The sequence below is a fragment of the Bufo bufo genome, chromosome 4, assembly GCF_905171765.1.
Source record: "Bufo bufo chromosome 4, aBufBuf1.1, whole genome shotgun sequence".
Taxonomy (NCBI): Eukaryota; Metazoa; Chordata; class Amphibia; order Anura; family Bufonidae; genus Bufo; species Bufo bufo.
In genome coordinates, this window is record NC_053392.1 from 545,967,034 (window position 1) to 545,988,905 (window position 21,872).

Genomic DNA, 21,872 nt, shown 5'->3' on the forward strand with positions numbered 1-21,872 from the left:
TTGGCAGTATGAACAAAGCCTAACCTAGCAATATTCTCCACTTTTAATCTTAGACAGGTGACAGCGAAAAAAAGCTCATGAGACCTGACATCGTTTAACAGAGGAGGACATCTGGATTTGATCCGCATGACCTACAGTGGATATAAAAAGTCTACACACCCCTGTTAAAATGTCAGGTTTCTATGATGTAAAAAAATGAGACAAAGATAATTCATTTCAGAACTTTTTCCACCTTTAATGTGACCTATAAACTGTACAACTCAATTGAAAAACAAACTGAAATCTTTTAGGTGGAGGGAAGAAAACATAATTTGGTTGCATAAGTGTGCACACCCTCTTATAACTGGGGGTGTAGCTGTGTTCAGTATACACCTGCCATCATTTAAAGTGCCTCTGATTAACCCCAAATAAAGTTCAGCTGCTCTAGTTGGTCTTTCCTGAAATTTTCTTAGTCGCATCCCACAGCAAAAGCCATGGTCCACAGAAAGCTTCCAAAGCATCAGAGGGATCTCATTGTTAAAATGTATCAGTCAGGAGAAGGGTACAAAAGAATTTCCAAGACATTAGATATACCATGGAACACACTGAAGACTGTCATCATCAAGTGGAGAAAATATGGCACAACAGTGACATTACCAAGAACTGGATGTCCCTCCAAAATTAATGAAAAGATGAGAAGAAAACTGGTCTGGGAGGCTACCAAGAGGCCTACAGCATCATTAACCCCTTAAGGACACAGGGCCTCCGTGACCGCAGGGATCAGAAACCTCAAAGTGCCTGTATTTCGATGTTAACCCCCCCACTGCAGCCTTGTGTTTTTTTGCCGACGGGTGCAGCGGGGGGGGGGGGATTGTGGGCGGTGTGGGAGGCGGGGGGGGCGGCAGTGTGGGGGGCGGGTGCGCGATCTTCCACCCGCCCCCCGTTTATATTCTCAAGATGACCGAGCGGTTGAATCAGAGTGTCAGCTGTTTTAATCCCTTCCATGCCGCGGTCCGTAGGGAGCACTGTATGGAAGGGGAGGGAGCTCCCTCCCTCTCCCATCGGGGGGCTGCTTTGCCTTTGAAGCCCCCGGAAAGGATAGGGTCACAGAGGGGGGGGAGCCCCTCTCTCCCCTTCCCCGTCTGCACAGTTGTGGCAGACGGGGAAGGTTCCCATGGCAACAGGACGCCTTCTCAGGCATCCTGCTGTCCATGGTGCTGAACAGATCTGTGCTAAAGGCAGAGATCTGTTCAGACAAAGTGTGAGTGAAATACAGTGCAGTACACTATATAGTGTACTATACTGTATTATACAGACATCAGACCCACTAGATCTTCAAGAACCAAGTGGGTCTGGGTAAAAAAAAATGTAAAAAAAGTGAAAAAAAGTAAAAATAAAAAAACACATTTATCCCTGATTAAAAATTAAAAAAATAAAATTCTCTACACATGTTATATATCACCGCGTCCGTAACGACCTGATATATAAAATGGTCGTGTTACATTCACCACACAGTTAACGCCATAAAAAATTAAAATAAAAACTATGATGAAATTGAAATTTTGCCCACCTTACTTCCCAAAAAAGGTAATAAAAGTGATCAAAAAAGTGGTATGTACGCCAAAATAGTACCATTCAAACCATCATATTATCCCTCAAAAAATAAGCCCCTACATGAGACTATGGCCCAAAAAATAAAAATAACTTTGGGTCTCAGACTATGGAGACACTAAAACAAGTTTTTTTGGTTTAAAAAATTATATTATTGTGTAAAACCTTAATAAATAAATAAAAGGTACACATATTAGGTATTGCCGTGTCCATAAGAACCTGCTCTATAAAAATATCACATGATCTAACCCCTCAGGTGAACAACGTAAAAATAAAAAATAAAAATGGTGTAAAAAAAGCCATAATTTTGTCACCTTACATCACAAAAAGTGTAATAGCAAGCAATCAAAAAGGTATATGCACCCGAAAATCATACCATTAAAATAGTCATCTCATCCTGCAAAAAATGAGACCCTAACTAAGACAATCGCCCAAAAAATTAAAAAAACTATGGCTCTCAGACTATGGAGACACTAAAATGATTTTTTTTGTTTCAAAATGATATTATTGTGTAAAACTTAAATAAATTTTAAAAAGTAAACATATTAGGTATCCCTGGTCTGAAACAACCTGCTTTATAAAAATAGCACATGATCTAATCTGTCAGATGAACGTTGTAAATTATAAAAAATAAAAACAGTGCCAAAACAGGTATTTTTGGGCAAATTTTCCATTTTAATCAATTTTTTCCCGTAACAAAGCAAGGGTTAACAGCCAAACAACACTCAATATTTATTGCCCTGATTCTTTCGTTTACAGAAACACCCCATATGTGGTCGTAAACTGCTGTACGGGCACACGGCAGGGCGCAGAAGGAAAGGAATGCCATATGGATTTTGGAAGGCAGTTTTTGCTGGGCTTGTTTTTTGACACCATGTCCCATTTGAAGCCCCCACTGATGCACCCCTAGAGTAGAAACTCCAAAAAGTGACCCCATTTAAGAAACTGAACCCCTCAAGGTATTCAAAACTGATTTTACTAACTTTGTTAACCCTTTAAGTGTTCCACAAAAGTCAATGGCAAATGGAGAGGAAATTTCAGAATTTCTATTTTTTGTTACTTTGCTTCACAAAAAGTGTAATATAGAGCAACCAAAAATCATATGTACCCTAAAATAGTACAAAAAAAAACTGCCACCTTATCCCGTAGTTTCCAAAATGGGGTCACGTTTTTGGAGTTTCTACTCTAGGGGTGCATCAAGGGGCTTCAAATGGGACATGGTGTAAATAAACCAGTCCAGCAAAATCTGCCTTCCAAAAACCACACGGTTCCTTTCCCTCTACGCCCTGACGTGGGGCCGTACAGTGGTGTACGACCACATATCGGGTGTTTCAGAGTCAGGGCAATAAATATAGAGTTTTGTTTGGCTGTTAACCCTTGCTTTGTTAGTGGAAAAAATTTATTAAAATGAAAAATTTGGCAAAAAATTCTGAAATTTCATCTCCATTTGCCATCAACTCTTGGGGAACACCTAAAGGGTTAATGATGTTTGTAAAATCAGTTTTGAATACCTTGAGGGTGTAGTTTCTAGAATGGGGTCACTTTTGGGTGGTTTCTATTATGTAAGCCTCACAAAGTGACTTCAGACCTGAACTGGTCCCTAAAAAGTGGGTTTTTGAAAATTTCTGAAAATTTTCAAGATTTGCATCTAAACTTCTAAGCCTTGTAACGTTACCAAAAAATAAAATGGCATTCCCAAAATGATCCAAACATGAAGTAGACATATGGGGAATGTAAATAAATAACTATTTTTGGAGGTATTACTATGTATTATAGAAGTAGAGAAATTGAAACTTGGAAATTTGCAAATCTTTCCAAATTTTTGGTAAATTTTGTATTTTTTTATAAATAAAAATGTTTTTTTTTTTACTCCATTTTACCAGTACAATATGTGACGAAAAAACAATCTCCTGGATAAGTAAAAGCGTTTTAAAGTTATCACCACATAAAGTGACAATGGTCAGATTTGCAAAAAATTACCTGGTCCTTACGGTGAAATAAGGCTGTGTCCTTAAGGGGTTAAAGGAGCTGCAGGAATGTCTGGCAAGTACTGGCTGTGTGGTACATGTGACAACAATCTCCCGTATTCCTCATATGTCTGGGCTATGGGGTAGAGTGGCAAGACAAAAGCCTTTTCTTATGAAGAAAAACATCCAAGCCAGGCTACATTTTGCAAAAACACATCTAAAGTCTCCCAAAAGCATGTGGGAAAAGGTTTTATGGGCTGATGAAACCAAGGTTGAACTTGTTGGCCATAATTCCAAAAGATATGTTTGGCGCAAAAACAACACTGCACATCACCAAAATAACACCATACTCACAGTAAAGCATGGTGGTGGCAGCATCATGCTTTGGGGCTGTTTTTCTTCAGCTGGAACTTGGGGCCTTAGTTAAGCTAGAGGGAATTATGAACAGTTCCAAATACCAGTCAATATTGGCACAAAACCTTCAGGCGTCTGCTAGAAAGCTGAACATGAAGAGGAACTTCATCTTTCAGCATGACAATGATCCAAAGCATACAGCCAAATCAACAAAGGAATGGCTTTTACCAGAAGAAGATTAAAGTTTTAGAATGGCCCAGCCAGAGCCCAGACCTGAATCCGATTGAAAATCTGTGGGGTGATCTGAGGAGGACTGTGCACAGGAGATGCCCTCGCAATCTGACAGATTTTGAGTGTTTTTGCAAAGAAGAGTGGGCAAATCTTGCCACTTGACTCATACACAAAAAGACTTAGTGCTGTAATAAAATCAAAAGGTGCTTCAACAAAGTATTAGTTTAAGGGTGTGCACACTTATGCAACCATATTATTTAATTTTTATATTTTTTTCTTCCCTCTACCTAAAAGATTTCAGTTTTTGTTTTTCAATTGAGTTGTACAGTTTATAGGTCACATTAAAGGTGAAAAAAGTACTGAAATGATTTATCTTTGTCTCAGGGGTGTGTAGACTTTTTATATCCACTGTATGTTAGAAATATGGGGCACAGTACTGTATAATATGCCGGTCTGCATAAATGTGCTCCAGTGTGAACTGTTTACCTTGCCCTGGCTCCCTGACATAAATACCCTTATCTTCTGCATGCCGTAATTCTGGCTACCAAGTAGTTATAGTGCAGAGAAGAATATTCCTTCTATAGTGCTATCCAGCCAGTGGACTAAATCGCCTGTGATCATGATTAGAGATGAGTGAGGTTTTCAAAAATTTGATTCAGCTGCGTCACCAAATTTCATCAAGAAATGTGTTTCTTGATGAATTACTCAGATGCTGCGTTCAAAGCTAATCGCAGCATCTGAGAGTCACATTCAGTCTATCAAGGGGTTAATCAGGGGTTAAAACAAAAAAAAAAATATATATACAATCAGCTCATCCATTTGATCGCAGAGCCATCATGGCCATCTTGATAAAACAAAAAGTGTCTATTGGGGCGCCTGCACCCTTCACGCTGGGCAGGCACTGTGACGTCACCATGCGAGCTGATATGATGACGTTGTGACATGTCAGCATGCATGAGAATTGGTGTGTTTTCTTCAATCAAGTTGGGCACAACAGCCTTTTCACACTCAAATAGATGAGGTGAGTATATATATATACTGTATATATATATATTTTTTATATATTTTTTTTTCTGCCATTTTAGGAAAAATTGATTAGTGTTGGGCCAGGAAATTCAAATTTGTGATTAATCAAATTTTTCCAGAAATTCGGATTGAATTCCACTTCGTTAACTTCGATTCGCTCAACACTAATCATGATCTATCCATGGTCCTCAGACTGTGATCTGCTTGTCATCAATGGGTTGTAGTAGTGGACATTTAAGAGTGCTCCAAATTGAATATCTTCCAACACCCCTGTGAGTGTGATATAGTACTAGTAAGATTTTCAAGCTTATACACCAGGAAAATAAGGGGTATAGCATTTGTTATGGATGGAAACATCTTGTACATAGCATGCATTGTATTTAGGTGGTACAATGAGGCATCAGCAATAATTCCAGAGCTGCAGCCCATTGATCCTATCCAGAGATGTGTCCGGTGGCGGACGCATGACTAGCTTACAGGTCAATTTTTTTAAATCTTTTCTGAACCCCATAAAGACAGGTCTTACTACAGTTAACCTCAAACTCCTCACTACACCACATCTTCTTTACTGAGCTCTTCATCAGGTTGCACACACCAAACACAATAGCAAAAAATATAATATATATATATATATTGCCAAGGCCCTTAGTTTAGGGTTCACAAGCCCTTTCCTATGCCGCACACCTTTTATGAATTGTCTGCTGTCATGCCTCCAACAGATATCGTATGGTAAATCTATTGCTAGTATTGCTAGTGCTAGTATTCCTGTTGCTTTTGCTCCACCTGGTGGCCATTTGTGTAAACAGCTTCTAGCTAGCATTTATTTCCTTGTATATCCCATGCAAGCCACCGTATTTTATCACCTTTTACCCTAGTGACATCATCGAGTCATCTCATAGTAGGCATCTTTTTCAAAATCAACTGATGGACAGAGCAGCAACCATGATCTTCCTCCTCATCAAGACTAATTCGGCATCGCTGTTTCGCCCTATCCTTACAATAAAAGTAGAATTAGGTGTTATCTCGGAGTCAATGAGTTGCTATGAGGGAGTTTTGCTGCCTGTCAATTTCTGCCCCCCACACACATAAGGCGGACAGAACAGTCAGTACAGGGGAGTGCAGAGAATCATCAACGTCTATGTCCATTGTCCATGGTCTATTGAGAAAATTGAGTTTAAAGGGGTTTTGCCACTTCAGCAAATAACATTTATTATGTAGAGAAAGTTTCCATGGTTACGACCACCCTGTAGTCCAGCAGCATGGCCGTGCTTGCACACTATAGAAAAAAGCACCAGCTTACGTGAGCTCCCACGGTCCCGGCTGGATTACAGGGTGGTTGTAACCATGGAAATGAGCCATGTATAATGTGATGGAAAAATGTATCCAGCCAGCCAAGGAGGCAATATGGACAATCACAATACATTAGTAAGTTAATTAGAAATTTACTTTCTCTACATAATAAATGAATGCGGACAGCAGACATATAACATTCGTGTACTGTCCACATTTTTTGGCGCCCCCATAAAAATGAATGGGTCCACATTTGATCCGTAAAGAATTCAAACCGAAAATACGTTTGTGTGCATGAGAAATAAGTGTGTATACATGCAGTACAGACCAAAAGTTTGGACACACCTTCTCATTCAAAGAGTTTTCTTTATTTTCATGACTATGAAAATTGTAGATTCACACTGAAGGCATCAAAACTATGAATTAACACATGTGGAATTATATACATAACAAACAAGTGTGAAACAACTGAAAATATGTCACATTCTAGCTTCAAAGTAGAAACCTTTTGCTTTGATTACTGCTTTGCACACTCTTGGCATTCTCTTGATGAGCTTCAAGAGGTAGTCCCCTGAAATGGTTTTCACTTCACAGGTGTGCCCTGTCAGGTTTAATAAGTGGGATTTCTTGCCTTATAAATGGGGTTGGGACCATCAGTTGCGTTGAGGAGAAGTCAGATGGATACACAGCTGATAGTCCTACTGAATAGACTGTTAGAATTTGTATTATGGCAAAAAAAAAGCAGGTCAGTCAGTCAGCTGAAAAATTGGGAAAACTTTGAAAGTAAGGGCTATTTGACCATGAAGGAGAGTGATGGGGTGCTGCGCCAGATGACCTGGCCTTCACAGTCACCGGACCTGAACCCAATCGAGATGGTTTGGGGTGAGCTGGACCGCAGAGTGAAGGCAAAAGGGCCAACAAGTGCTAAGCATCTCTGGGAACTCCTTCCTCGACTGTTGGAAGACCATTTCAGGGAACTACCTCTTGAAGCTCATCAAGATAATGCCAAGAGTGTGCAAAGCAGTAATCAAAGCAAAAGGTGGCTACTTTGAAGAACCTAGAATATGACATATTTTCAGTTGTTTCACACTATTTTGCTATGTATATAATTCCACATGTGTTAATTCATAGTTTTGATGCCTTCATAGTCATGAAAATAAAGAAAACTCTTTGAATGAGAAGGTGTGTCCAAACTTTTGGTCTGTACTGTATATGCATAGCTCTGAGGCACTGATAGCTGCCCGGGGCGGTCTTAACCCCTTCTACCCCAGGCCAGTTTTCACCTTCCTGCCCAGGCAATTTTTAGCAAATCTGAAATGTGTCACTTCATGTGGTAATAACTTTGGAACACTTTTACTTATCCAAGCCATTCTGAGACTGTTTTCTCGTGACACATTGTACTTCATGACAGTGCTAAATTAGAATTTCTCTACTTTCAAGACAGATAGTAATGCCTCATAAAATAGCTATCAGTCATCATTCTCCATATGTCTGCTTTAAGTTGGCATAATTTTGAAAACGTAATTTTATTTTTTAGAACGTTAAAAGGCTTAGAGGTTTAGAAGTCATTTTTAAATTTTTCAGCAAAATTTCCAAAACCATTTTTTTAAGCACCAATTCAGTTATAAAGTGATTTTGAGGGGCTTACATAATGGAAACCACCCATACATGACCACATTTTAGAAACGACACCCTCAATTATTTAAAACTGATGTTACAAACTTTGTTAACCCTTTAGGTGTTCCACAAGAATTAAAAGAAAATGGAGGCAAAATGTAAAAATTTTATTTTTTATGCAGATCACAGAGGCTGTTATAGCCAATCAGGTTTGCGTCACCTTATTTTTAAACTATATATTCAGGTTCACGGGACGCTAAAATTGAAAACAAAAAAATCTTTATTCAAATCATTAAATATAAGTTAGGATGAGTTAGACACAACACACACAAAAAGGGAAAAGATGAACCTTAAATCAGTGGTGATGGTGAAAACTGCGGGTAATAGGTAGTAGAACACCCACAGCAAACCATATATAGCACCTGTGTCCCTAATTTCATGGTACACAACTATCACCACTGATATTGCTTCTAGCTCACTGTAGGGTCTATTTTGCACCCCTCAGCGCTTAAAAAATGCCTTTGATAACCCTGATTCTCTGACTGTATAAGCCTATTCTGGTAATGTGATCAGCATCCAACAAACACTCCACTCTTGCTGTGTATTGTAACAGCTGGTGTGTGGCTGGAATCCATACACATAATCAGTCAGGGGTTAACATAACACCCCCTGCCCCTAACTGCTAGTAGCATTAAGTTCTACACTATACTATTATTGTACTTGCTCTACGCGTTTCTCTGTAGCAATCATAAGGAACCCTACATGGAAACATAGCGTTCTAAGATTGTAGTTCAGAGCAGCAGCACGCTACCCCCCAATACACTTGGAGGCAACGCTCTGGCACTCGTTCGGCCGTGAAGCGATGGCCAAAACCCAGGGCATTTAAATCCTAGACTCCTCCCATCAGTAATCAGGTCACACCCACCCTACATCACGTGATCTTAGCAAACAAGATCTCCGAAGCGATACAATAATCCACGAGTGCAGGCAGTTGGGGGCCAACTATATGGTTACATTTGAATATAATAAACAATTTAAGTTTTTTATATGAACATATGCTGGTTGAGGTGCTGTACATTGAACATATGTATGTAGTGCAGTAAATATAATATGTGTTTTGTGCCACTTGTGCAGAGGGTGGGAGACTAGGGGCCAGCCTTGCATAGGGGCCAACCGGGGGATTCCCCTGTACCCTTGTGGGCCAGTCCGAGCACTGGACACGAGAACTGGCACCCACATAAAACCTGGCATGGTACAGCCATGCAGGCTCCATTAGGGTGTTCAAAGTAAAACAGAGGATGACATCTATTCCGGCCCGAAAATTAAAACACAGGCAATGACACCCACATATACCTAGCATAGTACAACCATACAGGCTGCACCTCCCATGTCCTTCTACCAATAAACACTGTTATATGAATAATTTTACAGAAAACAGGTAAATGATATATGTTCATTCAATCCACTGGGACGTAGGGTCTTGAGCCTAAAAATCCATTGTGTTTCCTTCTTCAGCAGATTTCGGTCCAGATCGCCACCTCTAGAGAAAGGTTTAATGACCTCAATACCTTGAAACATAATGACATGCGGGTCACCATTGTGGCATTCAGTCACATGTCTGGCAACTGTCGTATCCACATCACTCCTGACATCGTTAACATGTTCCCCAATTCGCCTCCTAAATTGTCCAACATATTGGATTCCACAGGCACAAGTAATCAAATATACCAGACTTACAGTTCTACAGTTAATAAAGGTCCTAATCTGGTATACGTACATTTCCTGTATTTGTACTTTGGAAATTATTGCCTTTTTTAATAGCCTCGCATGAAATGCACCCGCTGCAATGGTAAGTACCCCGCAATGAAGCAGTTAGCCAATCTGGAGTATGAGGAATAGGTTCATGAAAACTGTGGACCAGCGGTCCTTAATATTCCTTCCTCACCGATATATAATTGCTGGGGTGTCACCCAAATATCCCCACCAAATATCCAATATCTGGATCAGATCTTAGGATACCCCAGTTGCGGGATAAAATCTCCTTCACATATTCGTGGGCCTCATCAAAATCACCTAATATTCAAATACGATATGAGTTTGCGCACAAAACGATTGAGATCTTTCACCCTTTCAAAAAGCTGAAAGGTATTAGTAGGGACAAAAGACAGTCCCTTACTCAACACTCTTAGCTCATTAGGAGTTAGGGTTCTTTTAGAGAGATTGATGATTTGCATCTCGTCACTAGATGGTATACACATTTTTCTAGATATAGTGGAGGACCACTTCTGTGTTGCAGGAGGTAGTGGCTTACCGGAGGACCCCTGCCTAAAAAATCTTCTCTGGGATAAGTTCCCCTATTTCTTCCTAGATCTTCCACGAGATCTAGTCGCGCATTAGATCTCCAGAATTTTTGCAAAAGTGGGAGAAGGAATAGATCGATTCCTCTCTACGTTTGATGACTTTGCTCCTGGAGGAGGAGAAAAAAGCATTTGACAAAAATACTATCATCCTCCGAGAGCAAATTGAGGCGGTTAGAAAATTCTCTAGCAATCCAGATTTCTCCAGAAAGGAGTCAATATTACAGCAAACTATTGAAAGGTTTATAGCTCAATTGAAGGAGAGGAAACACTTTCAATATATGAGAGATACTGTACCTCCGATTTTAGAGAGGGATGTATTTTTGACTTTAATACTAAAGTGCTGGAATTAGAAACCGAACCGTCATCCTCGGAGGGTAAAACCGACACAGAACCTAGTGGTCATAGTGTTACACATTCCCCTGCACCCTTTATCCCTCGTGGAAGATATAGGGGTGGGGGAGGGGGGGGGGAGAAGAAATAGGAGAACTTATCCCAGGGGAGATTTTTTAGGCAGGGGTCTTCCGGTAAGCGACTACCTCTTGCGACACAGAAAGTAGTCTCCCCAATATCTATAAAAATGTGTATACCATCTAATGACGAGATGCAAATCATCAATCTCTCTAAAAGAACCCTAACTCCTAATGAGCTAAGAGTATTGAGTAAGGGACTGTCTTTTGTCCCTACTAATAGCTTTCGGCTTTTTGAATGGGTGAAAGATCTCAACCTTTTTGTGCGCAAACTCAAATGGATTTTTTTTTCCCGCCACACATGATAGATTGCAATGTGAGATACTGGGCATAGAGAGTGATGATTTATCTGATGTACAAACTTAATTAACTTATTAACTGTAGAACTGTAAGTCTGATATATTTGATTACTTGCGCCTGTGGAATCCAATATGTTGGAAAAACTTTGAGACAATTTAGGAGACGAATTGGTGAACAAGTTAACGATGTCAGGAATGATGCGGATACGTCAGTTGCCAGACGTGACCGAATGCCACAATGGTGACCCGCATGCCATTAAGTTTCAAGGTATTGAGGTCATTAAACCTTCCCCTAGAGGTGGCGATCTGGACCGAAATTTGCTGAAGAAGGAAGCACAATGGATTGTTAGGCTCAAGACCTTAGTGGATTGAAATGAACATTTATCATTTACTTGTTTTCTGTAAAATGATTGATATACAGTGTGTATTGGTAGGAGGACATGGAGCTGCAGCCTGTATGGTTGTACTATGCTAGGTATATGGGGGTGTCCATTTGCCTGTGTTTTAATTTTTGGGCAGGAATAGATGTCATCCTCTGTTTCTTACTTTGAACACCCCTAATAGAGCCTGCATGGCTGTACCATGGCAGGTTTATGTGTGTGCCATTTCTCGTGTCCCTAAAGATGAGGGGCCAGAATAGGTGTCACTATACACCCTCACTACCTACACATGTCGCCCATTAACACTGTTGTTTCTAAAACCGGCATTCTCTATGTCCCCTGCCTGTGTCAACAATGATCCTCCAATGCTGATTATTAAGATCCGCCTTTTGATCTCTATATACCTATAGGCCTTGGTCCCTGCTAGACGCCCCACTTACTGTGCCTGCACCCGTGGATTATTGTATCGCTTCGGAGATCTTGTTTGCTACAATCACGTGATGTAGGGTGGGTGTGACCTTATTACTGATGGGGAGGAGTCTAGGATTTAATTCCCTGGGTTTTGGCCGCTGCGTCACGGCCACACGAGTGCTGGAGCGTTGCCTCCAAGTGTATGGGGGTACAATAATAGTATAGTGTAGAACTTAATGCTACTAGCAGTTAGCAGCAGGGAGTGTTATGTTGACCCCTGACTGATTATGTGTATGGATTCCAGCCACACACCAGCTGTTACAATACACAGCAAGAGTAGAGTGTTTGTTGGATGATGATCACATTACCAGAATAGGCTTATACAGTCAGAGAATCAGGGTTATCAAAGGCATTTTTTAAGCGCTGAGGGGTGCAAAATAGACCCTGCAGTGAGCTAGAACCAATATCAGTGGTGATAGTTGTGTGCCCTGAAATTGGGGATACAGGTGCTATATATGGTTTGCTGTGGGTGTTCTGCATACCTATTATCCGCAGTTTTCACCATCATCACTGATTTTAGGTTCATCTTTTCCCTTTTTTTCGTGTTTGTTTCTAACTCCTCCTAACTTATAATTAATGATTTGAATAAAGATTTTTTGTTTTCAATTTTAGCGTCCCGTAAACCTGAATATATAAATTTTTCAAGTTAATCAATTTTTTTTCTTGCAACACAGCAAGGGTCAACAGCAAACTAAACCTTAATATGCATTACTCTGATTCTGCAGTTTACATACATTCCCCATATGTGGTGGTAAACTGCTCTATGGGCATGTAGCAGTGGTCAGAAGGAAAGGAGCACCATATGGATTTTGAAGGCAGATTTTGCTAGAATGTTTTTTGGGCACCATTTTGTATTTGAAGAGACCCTAAGGTACCCCTACAGTGGAAACCCTCAAAAAGTGACCCCATTTTAGAAAACTACACCCTTCAAAGAATATATTAGGGGTGTACTGAGCACTTTGACCCCTTAAGCTTTTTACAGAATTTGAAAAAACTTGGCTGTGAAAATGAGAAGTTTAATTTCTTCCAATAAAATGTTGCTTTAACCCCAAATTTTTCATTTTCACAAGGGGTAACAGGAGAAAAAACACCCCATAATTTGTTACCCATCTGCTCCTGAATACTGCAACACCCCATATGTGGTGGTAAACTGCTGTGGGGGCACATGGCAGGACTCAGAACGGAAGGAGCGCCATATGGCTTTTGCAGCACACGATTTTGATGGATTGATTCCTGGTTTTATTTTTTGAGTGATTGTATTATGTGGGGGGCTCATTTTTTGCATAATGAGGTGACATTTTCATTGGTACCATTTTAGGGTACATAAGGACTTTTTGATTGCTTGGTATTACACTTTTTGTGAGGCAAGGTGAAAAAAAGTCAGTTTTGGCATTTTTTTTATTTTTTTTTACAGTATTCACCTGAGGGGGGATATAACGTGATATTTTTATAGAGCAGGTTGTTATGGATGCGGCCGATACCCAATATGTCTATTATTTTTTATTTTTGTTAAGTTTTACACAGTAAATGCATTTTTGAACAGAATTAAATCTTGTTTTGTGTTGCCATTTTCTGAGAGCCATATTTTTTTATTTTTGGGGGCAATTGCCTTAGGTATGGTCTCATTTTTTGCGGAATGAGATGACTGTTTGATTGGTACCATTTTGGGCTAAAATATGCCTTTTTGATTGCTTGGTATTACACTTTTGTAAGGGAAGGTGACCAACAAAATGGCTGTTTTAGCACTTTTTACTGCATTCCACCTTACATGGTGGATCATGTGATATTTTTATTGAGCGGTCGATATGGACGTGGAAATAACTAATTGTATACTTTTATTTTTTTTCCTATTTTCGAAAAAAAATGTATTACTTAGTTATGTGAAAAGAACGTACTTGAAACTTTTTTTTTTATTATGCAAAACTTTATTTTAACATTTTTTTTTGCTTTTTTTCCCCCACAACTGATCCCCTGTACAATGCATTACAATATTTCTGTATTGTAATGCATTGGCTGTAAGTGTATTACACACTGTAATATACTGTACTTACAACCTTCCTGCCTGTGAGATCCAGGGGGCGGGATCTCACAGGTTTACATGGAAGGCAGCCCCGATGCCTGTGGAAGGTATCGGGCTGCTTTCCCTGCCATCAGGTCCCCGTCAATCAGCGCGGGGACCCGGTGGGGAAGGGGAGGGAACGCCTCCCTCCCTCCACACACCCCACACATGCCACGGTCAGCGATGACTGCGGTATAGTAAGGGTTAATGCACCGGCATCTGTGTCTTCACCGATGCCGGCGCATACAGCAGGGGGTCCGGCTAACGGGAACAGACCGGTCCCCTGAAGATGATCGGGCGGGGACAGCTCCTGCCAGACCGCCCAATCAGCGCACAGTAGCACTACGGTGCTGGTCGGGAAGTCACTTCCCGCAGCGCCTTAACTACGACGCTGGTCGGGGAGGGGGGTTAAAGGAATTGTCTTACTTCAGGCAAGTGGCATTTATCATGTAGAGAAAGTTACACAAAGCACTTACTAATGGATTGTGATTGTCCATATTGCTTCCTTTGCTGATTTGATTCATTTTTCTATCACATTTATACACGGCTCGTTTCCATAGTTCCAACCACCCTGTAATACAGCAGTGGTGCTCGTTTTTTGCACTCTGTACGAAAAAATGCCAGCCTCTCTGGTGGCCGGGTCCATGGGGGCGCATGCTAGGCTGGTACTTTTTTCCTATGCTTCTGGACTGCAGGGTGGTCGTAACCATGAATCTTTCTCTGCATAATAAATACTATTTGCTGAAGTGGCAAAAACCCCTTCAAGGCCTGGCGACTACATGGCAATCTTGGTCACAAACAGTGGTTGCGCAAGCCAAGGATCGCTGTGTAGTTGTACAGCCATAGAAATCAAATAGGTCGCAGAGCGACTTGTAAGTTGCCACGACCGCAAGCCCAGAGTCAAAAAAATTCAGCAAGATTGGATTTCTTTGCTATTCTAGGGTCGCAGTTGCAGCAGCTTGTGAGCCACTTTGCGACTATTCCTTTCTATGGCTTCTCTGCAACACAGCAATCCTAGAGATGACCATGTAGAACTAGCTTAACTGTAGTCTTACCTGCCTTTTTGGGGTGAGTAGACTCAGGCTTTTACTTATAAGAAGCAAATATATCATACATTCATGAATCCAGTTAATTAGCAAATTTTGTTACAATATGGCCATGTTATTTTTCTTATTATAGCCCAGGTCTCACCTGGCGAGATTTACAACACCTGACAGTACTGACATCCAAAAGGATCAGCTCATGATGAAGTTCATAAGTGGCGGAGGAATGGTGTTGGCTTGGAGTTTTAACCACTTGGTTCGGGTTATGGCGTTCTTGATGCTGGTCCATGGTTAAAATGGCACGAGAATGGAAAACTGTGCCTGAGAGATTTCATTGTATTGGAGGATCGATACAGGAGCCAAGGTAGGTGAATTACTTATCCAATTGTGCTCTACTGTTGGGAAAGCAACGTTCTTCAGCTGTCTGCTAGATGTAGCTTCTAGACTGAACCATTTAATATCATTGGAACAGATATACTGTATTCAAATACCTTTATTTTGTGCATTGAGTTTTGCACCTTCACCATTTATAGTTAGTGCCAAATATATTATTTGGATTGTTAAATGTGTCTAAGGGTACATTCACACGACCGGTATGTGTTTTGCAAAACTCGGATACCGGCCGTGTGAATGTAGCCGGCCCCATGATAGAGAATGTCTATTCTTGGTCCGCAGTTGTGGACAAGTATAGGACATGCTCTATCTTTTTTGCGGGGCCGCGGAACGGATCTACGGATGCGGACAGCACATTGTGTGCTGTCCGCATATTTTGCGGCCCCATTGCGGAGCTAAAAATACGGTCGTGTGAAAGTAGCGAAGGCAAGATGTGACACAATGAACCATAAAATTCAGTATTTGTGAGCAGAATGAGCCATAGGCCTTTATCTATCAGCATTATCTATATCACTAGAGATAAGCAAAGTTCTTAAAATTTCAATACAGCTGCTTCGCCAAATTTAAAAAAAAAACTTGCTTCGTGGCCAATTACCTTCGTCACAAAGCACATTTCTTTGTGAGTAGCAATTGCGCCACCCCCTGTCATTAAACCCCTTAGATGCCGTGTTCATCGTGATCACGGCATCTGAGATGATATTAAGGCCTTTCAGGGGTTGATCAGTTAAAAAAAAAATGATATTGTACATATCTCATCTATTTGAGCATAAAGAGGTCGCCGAGGCATCTTGCTTGAAGATCCAGCACGAATTTATGCGTGGTGCGCGATGACGTCATCATGCTGGAACGGTATGGTGAAGTCATACGTCACCTCACATGAGATTTTTTGCGGGATCTTCAAGCAAGATGGCCCGATGGTCTCTTCACGCCTCAAATGCATGAGGTGAGTATGATTTTTCCTTTTTTTTTACCACCATTTCAGGGAAAGTTATTTAGATACCATGAAGCACGGTGAAAATTCGGCTTTGCAGCAAATCAAATTTCCCTGAAATTCGGATGGAAGTCCACTTTGGGTACATCGGATTCGCTCAACACTATATATCACCTTGGAGCTGGTATAGCTCTTGTCCAAAACATTTGTCAATAACTGCCTATGCCTGCGCGGTGAGCAAGGATGCACAATAAGTTTCTAGACAAAAATCTGGAGCAAAAGTTCTTGTGTCTAGCATGTCGTGAAGGAAGGAACATTGTGGGTGCATAGACATCATATATTGGTTGCAACAAGCTTGCTTCACAAATTCTGGCACAAATTAAAATGCTTTCTAGGCACAGTATAGAGTTAAAGGGGTCTCCATAATTATGTTTTTATGACAATGTCAATAAAATATGTTTTAAATTCACGGTGGCATGGTTCCAGGAGAAAAGGAATTGGTATTTCACATTCATGTCAAAGCAGAGAAACACCCACTGCTCCAATGAGTCTCACACTAAGCGGTCGATTACCACTCAGCCGTATGACTCTATATTTAACTAATAAGACTGCACTGTCTAGTCAAGGGATGGCCAACCTGTGGCCCTCCAGCTGTTCCAAAACTACAACTCCCACCATGCTTTGCTGTAGGCTGATAGCTGTAGGCAGTCTGGGCATGCTGGGAGTTGTAGTTTTGCAACAGCTGGAGAACCTCAGGTTGGTCATCCCTGGTCTAGTCGGTCAGCATTGCTAATGGCTGTGCAACACCTTCAATACTGTGTGGCCATTAACAATAAATAATGTGTAGTCTCATTAGTTTAATTAGAGCCCTATGACTGCACGGTGCTCAAATGCAGCGAGGCAAGCACCCCACGAACATATAGTGTGGTCGTACCTTGAGAATGGGCAGGGCCGGCACTACCATAGAGGCAAGGGGGGCAATTGCCCCCGGGCCCCCGACTCCTTAGGGGCCCCCAGCGCAGGCCCGGCCGCAACTACTACTATACTATAATTCTATTGTGTGCCTGTAATTAAAACTGGGCTGGAGTCTGGAGTGGAGGGGCCCCCCGCCGGGCGCTGGCGGCCACTGTGCCTGGCGCTGCTCTGCTTGTCTCTTCTTTAACCCCTTAAGGGACTTAGGACGTATCGGTACGGCATGGATCCCGAGTCCTTAAGGACCCATGACGTACCGGTACGTCATACTTGAAATCTGTATTCCCGGCGCCCGAGGGGTTAATCGGAACGGGATTTCGGCTGAAATCATTCAGCCGGCATCCGTAACAATGCAGGGGGGGGTCATTTGACCCCCCCGCATCGGCGATCGCAGAAAACCGCAGGTCAATTCAGACCTGCGGTTTGCTGCGCTTTGTGCAGTTTCTGATCCCCGCGGGCCCTGACCGCGGGATCAGAAGCTTTAGTGTCCCTAAAATATATATTTTACACCCCCCCCTGCACCCCTGCATGATTTTTTTGCCGGCGGGTGGTGCAGGGGGGGAGTTGTGGGGGCGGTGGGGGCGGTGCGGGAGGCGGGGCGGTGCGGCAGGCGGGATCGGCGATCCCCCGCCCGCCTCCCCTTGTATAATCGTTGGGTCTCTAGTGGGTATACCAGGGTGCCAGCACATTGCTGGCACCCTGGTATAAAACGGCTGACATCGATGATGCGATGTCAGCCGTTTAACCCTTTCCATACAGCGCTGTATGGAAAAAGTTAACAGTAAGAGGGAGCTCCCTCCCTCTCCCATCGGGGGGCTGCTGTGCCTTTGCAGCCCCCCGATGGAGAGGGAGAGAGCCCCCAGACAGCCCCCCTCAGCCCTGTGCTTACCCTTCCCCGTCTGGGCGAAGTCTGACAACTACTGAGCAGACGGGGAAGGTTCCCATGGCAACAGGACGCCTCTCAGGCATCCCGCTGTCCATGGTGCTGAACAGATCTGTGCTAAAGGCAGAGATCTGTTCAGACAAAGTGGTAAGTAAAATACAGTACTGTACAATATATATTGTTCTGTACTGTAATATACAGACATCAGACCCCACTGGATCTTCAAGAACCAAGTGGGTCTGGGTCAAAAAAAAAGTGAAAAAAAGTGAAAAAAAAGTAAAAATCCAAAAACACATTTATCACTGATTAAAAATGAAAAAAATAAAAATTCCCTACACTTATTGGTATCGCCGCGTCCGTAACGACCTGATCTATAAAACGGTCATTATACTTTCCCCGCACGGTGAACGCCATAAAAATAAAAAAATAAAAACTATTAGGAAATTGAAATTTTGCCCACCTTACTTCCCAAAAAAGGGTAATAAAAGTGATCAAAAAAGTCGCATGTACGCCAAAATAGTACCAATCAAACCGTCATCTCATCCCGCAAAATCATACCCTACCCAAGATAATCGCCCAAAAACTGAAAAAACTATGGCTCTTAGACTATGGAAACACTAAAACATGATTCTTTTGGTTTCAAATAGAAATCATTGTGTAAAAACTTAAATAAATAATAAAAAGTTATACATATTAGGTATTGTCGCGTCCGTATCGACCGGCTCTATAAAAATAATCACATGACCTAACCCCTCAGGTGACCACCGTAAAAAATAAAAATAAAAACGGTGTAAAAAAAAGCTATTTTTTGTCATCTTCGTCACAAAAAGTGTAATAGCAAGTGATCAAAAAGTCATATGCACCCCAAAATAGTGCCACTCAAACCGTCATCTCATCCCGCAAAAAATGAGACCCTACTTAAGATAATCGCCCAAAAACTGAAAAAACTATGGCTCTTAGACTATGGAGACACTAAAACATTTTTTTTGTTTTAAAAATGAAATCAGTGTGGTAAAACTTACATAAATAAAAAAATTGTATACATATTAGGTATCGCCCGCGTCCGTGACAACCTGCTCTATAAAATTACCAACATGATCTAACCTGTCAGATGAATGTTGTAAATAACAAAAAAAAAAAACGTGCCAAAAAATCTATTTCTTGTTACCTTGCCGCACAAAAAAGTGTAATATAGAGAAACCAAAAATCATATGTACCCTAAACTAGTACCAACAAAACTGCCACCCTATCCGTAGTTTCTAAAATGGGGTCACTTTTTTGGAGTTTCTACTCTAGGGGGTGCATCAGGGGGGCTACAAATGGGACATGGTGTCAAAAAAACCAGTCCAGCAAAATCTGCCTTCCAAAAACCGTATGGCGTTCCTTTCCTTCTGCGCCCTGCCGTGTGCCCGTACAGCGGTTTACGACCACATATGGGGTGTTTCTGTAAACTACAGAATCAGGGCCATAAATAATGAGTTTTTGTTTGGCTGTTAACCCTTGCTTTGTAACTGGAAAAAAAATATTAAAATGGAAAATCTGCCAAAAAAGTGAAATTTTGAATTGTATCTCTATTTTCCATTAAATCTTGTGCAACACCTAAAGGGTTAACAAAGTTTGTAAAATCAGTTTTGAATACCTTGAGGGGTGTAGTTTCTTAGATGGGGTCACTTTTATGGAGTTTCTACTCTAGGGGTGCATCAGGGGGGCTTCAAATGGGACATGGTGTCAAAAAAACAGTCCAGCAAAATCTGGCTTCCAAAAACCATACGGCGCACCTTTCACTCTGCGCCCGCTGTGTGCCCGTACAGTAGTTTACGGTCACATATGGGTGTTTCTGTAAACTACAGAATCAGGGCAATAAATAATGAGTTTTGTTTGGCTGTTAACCCTTGCTTTGTAACTGGAAAAAAATATTAAAATGGAAAATCTGCCAAAAAAAGTGAAATTTTGAAATTGTATCTCTATTTTCCATTAAATCTTGTGCAACACCTAAAGGGTTAACAAAGTTTGTAAAATCAGGTTTTGAATACCTTGAGGGGTGTAGTTTCTTAGATGGGGTCACTTTTATGGAGTTTCTACTCTAGGGGTGCATCAGGGGGCTTCAAATGGGACATGGTGTCAAAAAAACAGTCCAGCAAAATCTGGCTTCCAAAACCATACGGCGCACCTTTCACTCTGCGCCCCGCTGTGTGCCCGTACAGTAGTTTACGGTCACATATGGGGTGTTTCTGTAACGGCAGAGTCAGGGCAATAAAGATACAGTCTTGTTTGGCTGTTAACCCTTGCTTTGTTAGTGGAAAAAATGGGTTAAAATGGAAAATTAGGCAAAAAAAAGAAATTCGCAAATTTCATCCCCATTTGCCAATAACTCTTGTGCAACACCTAAAGTGTTAACGAAGTTTGTAAAATCAGTTTTGAATACCTTGAGGGGTGTAGTTTATAGAATGGGCGGTTTCTATTATGTAAGCCTCGCAAAGTGACTTCAGACCTGTAGTGGTCCCTAAAAATTGGGTTTTTGTAAATTTCTGAAAATTTCAAGATTTGCTTCTAAACTTCTAAGCCTTATAACATCCCCAAAAAATAAAATATCAATCCCAAATTGCTACAAACATGAAGTAGACATATGGGGAATGTAAAGTAATCACAATTTTTGGGGGTATTACTATGTATTACTGAAGTAGAGAAACTGAAAGTTTGAAATTTGCTAATTTTTCTAAATTTTTGGTAAATATGGTATTTTTTTATGCAAAAAAAAAATTAACTTTTTTGACCCAATTTTAGCAGTGTCATGAAGTACAATATGTGACGAAAAAACAATCTCAGAACGGCCTGGAATAAGTCAATGCGTTTTAAAGTTATGAGCACTTAAAGTGACACTGGTCAGATTTGCAAAAAATGGCCAAGTCCTTAAGGTGAAATAGGGCTTGAGTCCTTAAGGGGTTGAAGAGATCTGAGATTGGAGCAGCGGCATGCACAGCACAGGCAAGGCAGCACGTCTAGCGTCTGGCTGACGTACGTTGCCACAGGCTCCGCCCCCCCGCCCAGAGCAGAGAACTTGGATTGAAGGCAAGCAAAGCAGTGGCGTACCTACCATATAGGGCAGACCAAGCAGCTGCTATGGACCAGTGAGGAAGGGGGGCCCGCAGTGGAGGAGAGCCCCACCCCCATCTATCTTCCTAACTTTCTCCCGTCTGCTAGCCCCCCCTGCTAGCTCCGCCTCCCGTCTGCTCGCTCCGCCTCCTAGCTCCGCCTCCCGCCTGATTCCTCTGGAATGCCACAACCCCACCAGTAATGAAGTAAGTGAGGACAGTGCAGAGGTGTATGTGTGTTCACTCAGCTTTCCCAGGCTATTCCTCTGCACATATGCCATTCAGAACAGGAGGAAAGCTGGGTGCTATTATGTAATGTGACTCAGCTTTCCTGATGTCCTGTATGCATAAGTGCAGAGGTAGGAGAAGATATGAGGGGGAGGTGGGAGTTGTGTTAGGCTACTTAAACACTTGCGTTTGGGGTTCTGATTGTGAGTTCCGTTTGAA

The 21,872-nt window shown here is 41.6% G+C and overlaps 1 protein-coding gene across 1 annotated transcript in view; it reads left to right on the forward strand.

The window, feature by feature from the left end:
* PCSK2 (proprotein convertase subtilisin/kexin type 2) overlaps positions 1–21,872 on the forward strand; it is a 293,015-nt gene that overhangs the window by 256,804 nt on the left and 14,339 nt on the right. The window contains 3 exon segments of the mRNA XM_040430178.1: positions 15,291–15,344; positions 15,346–15,437; positions 15,440–15,518. Of these exon segments, the coding sequence (XP_040286112.1) occupies positions 15,291–15,344; positions 15,346–15,437; positions 15,440–15,518 (225 nt within the window).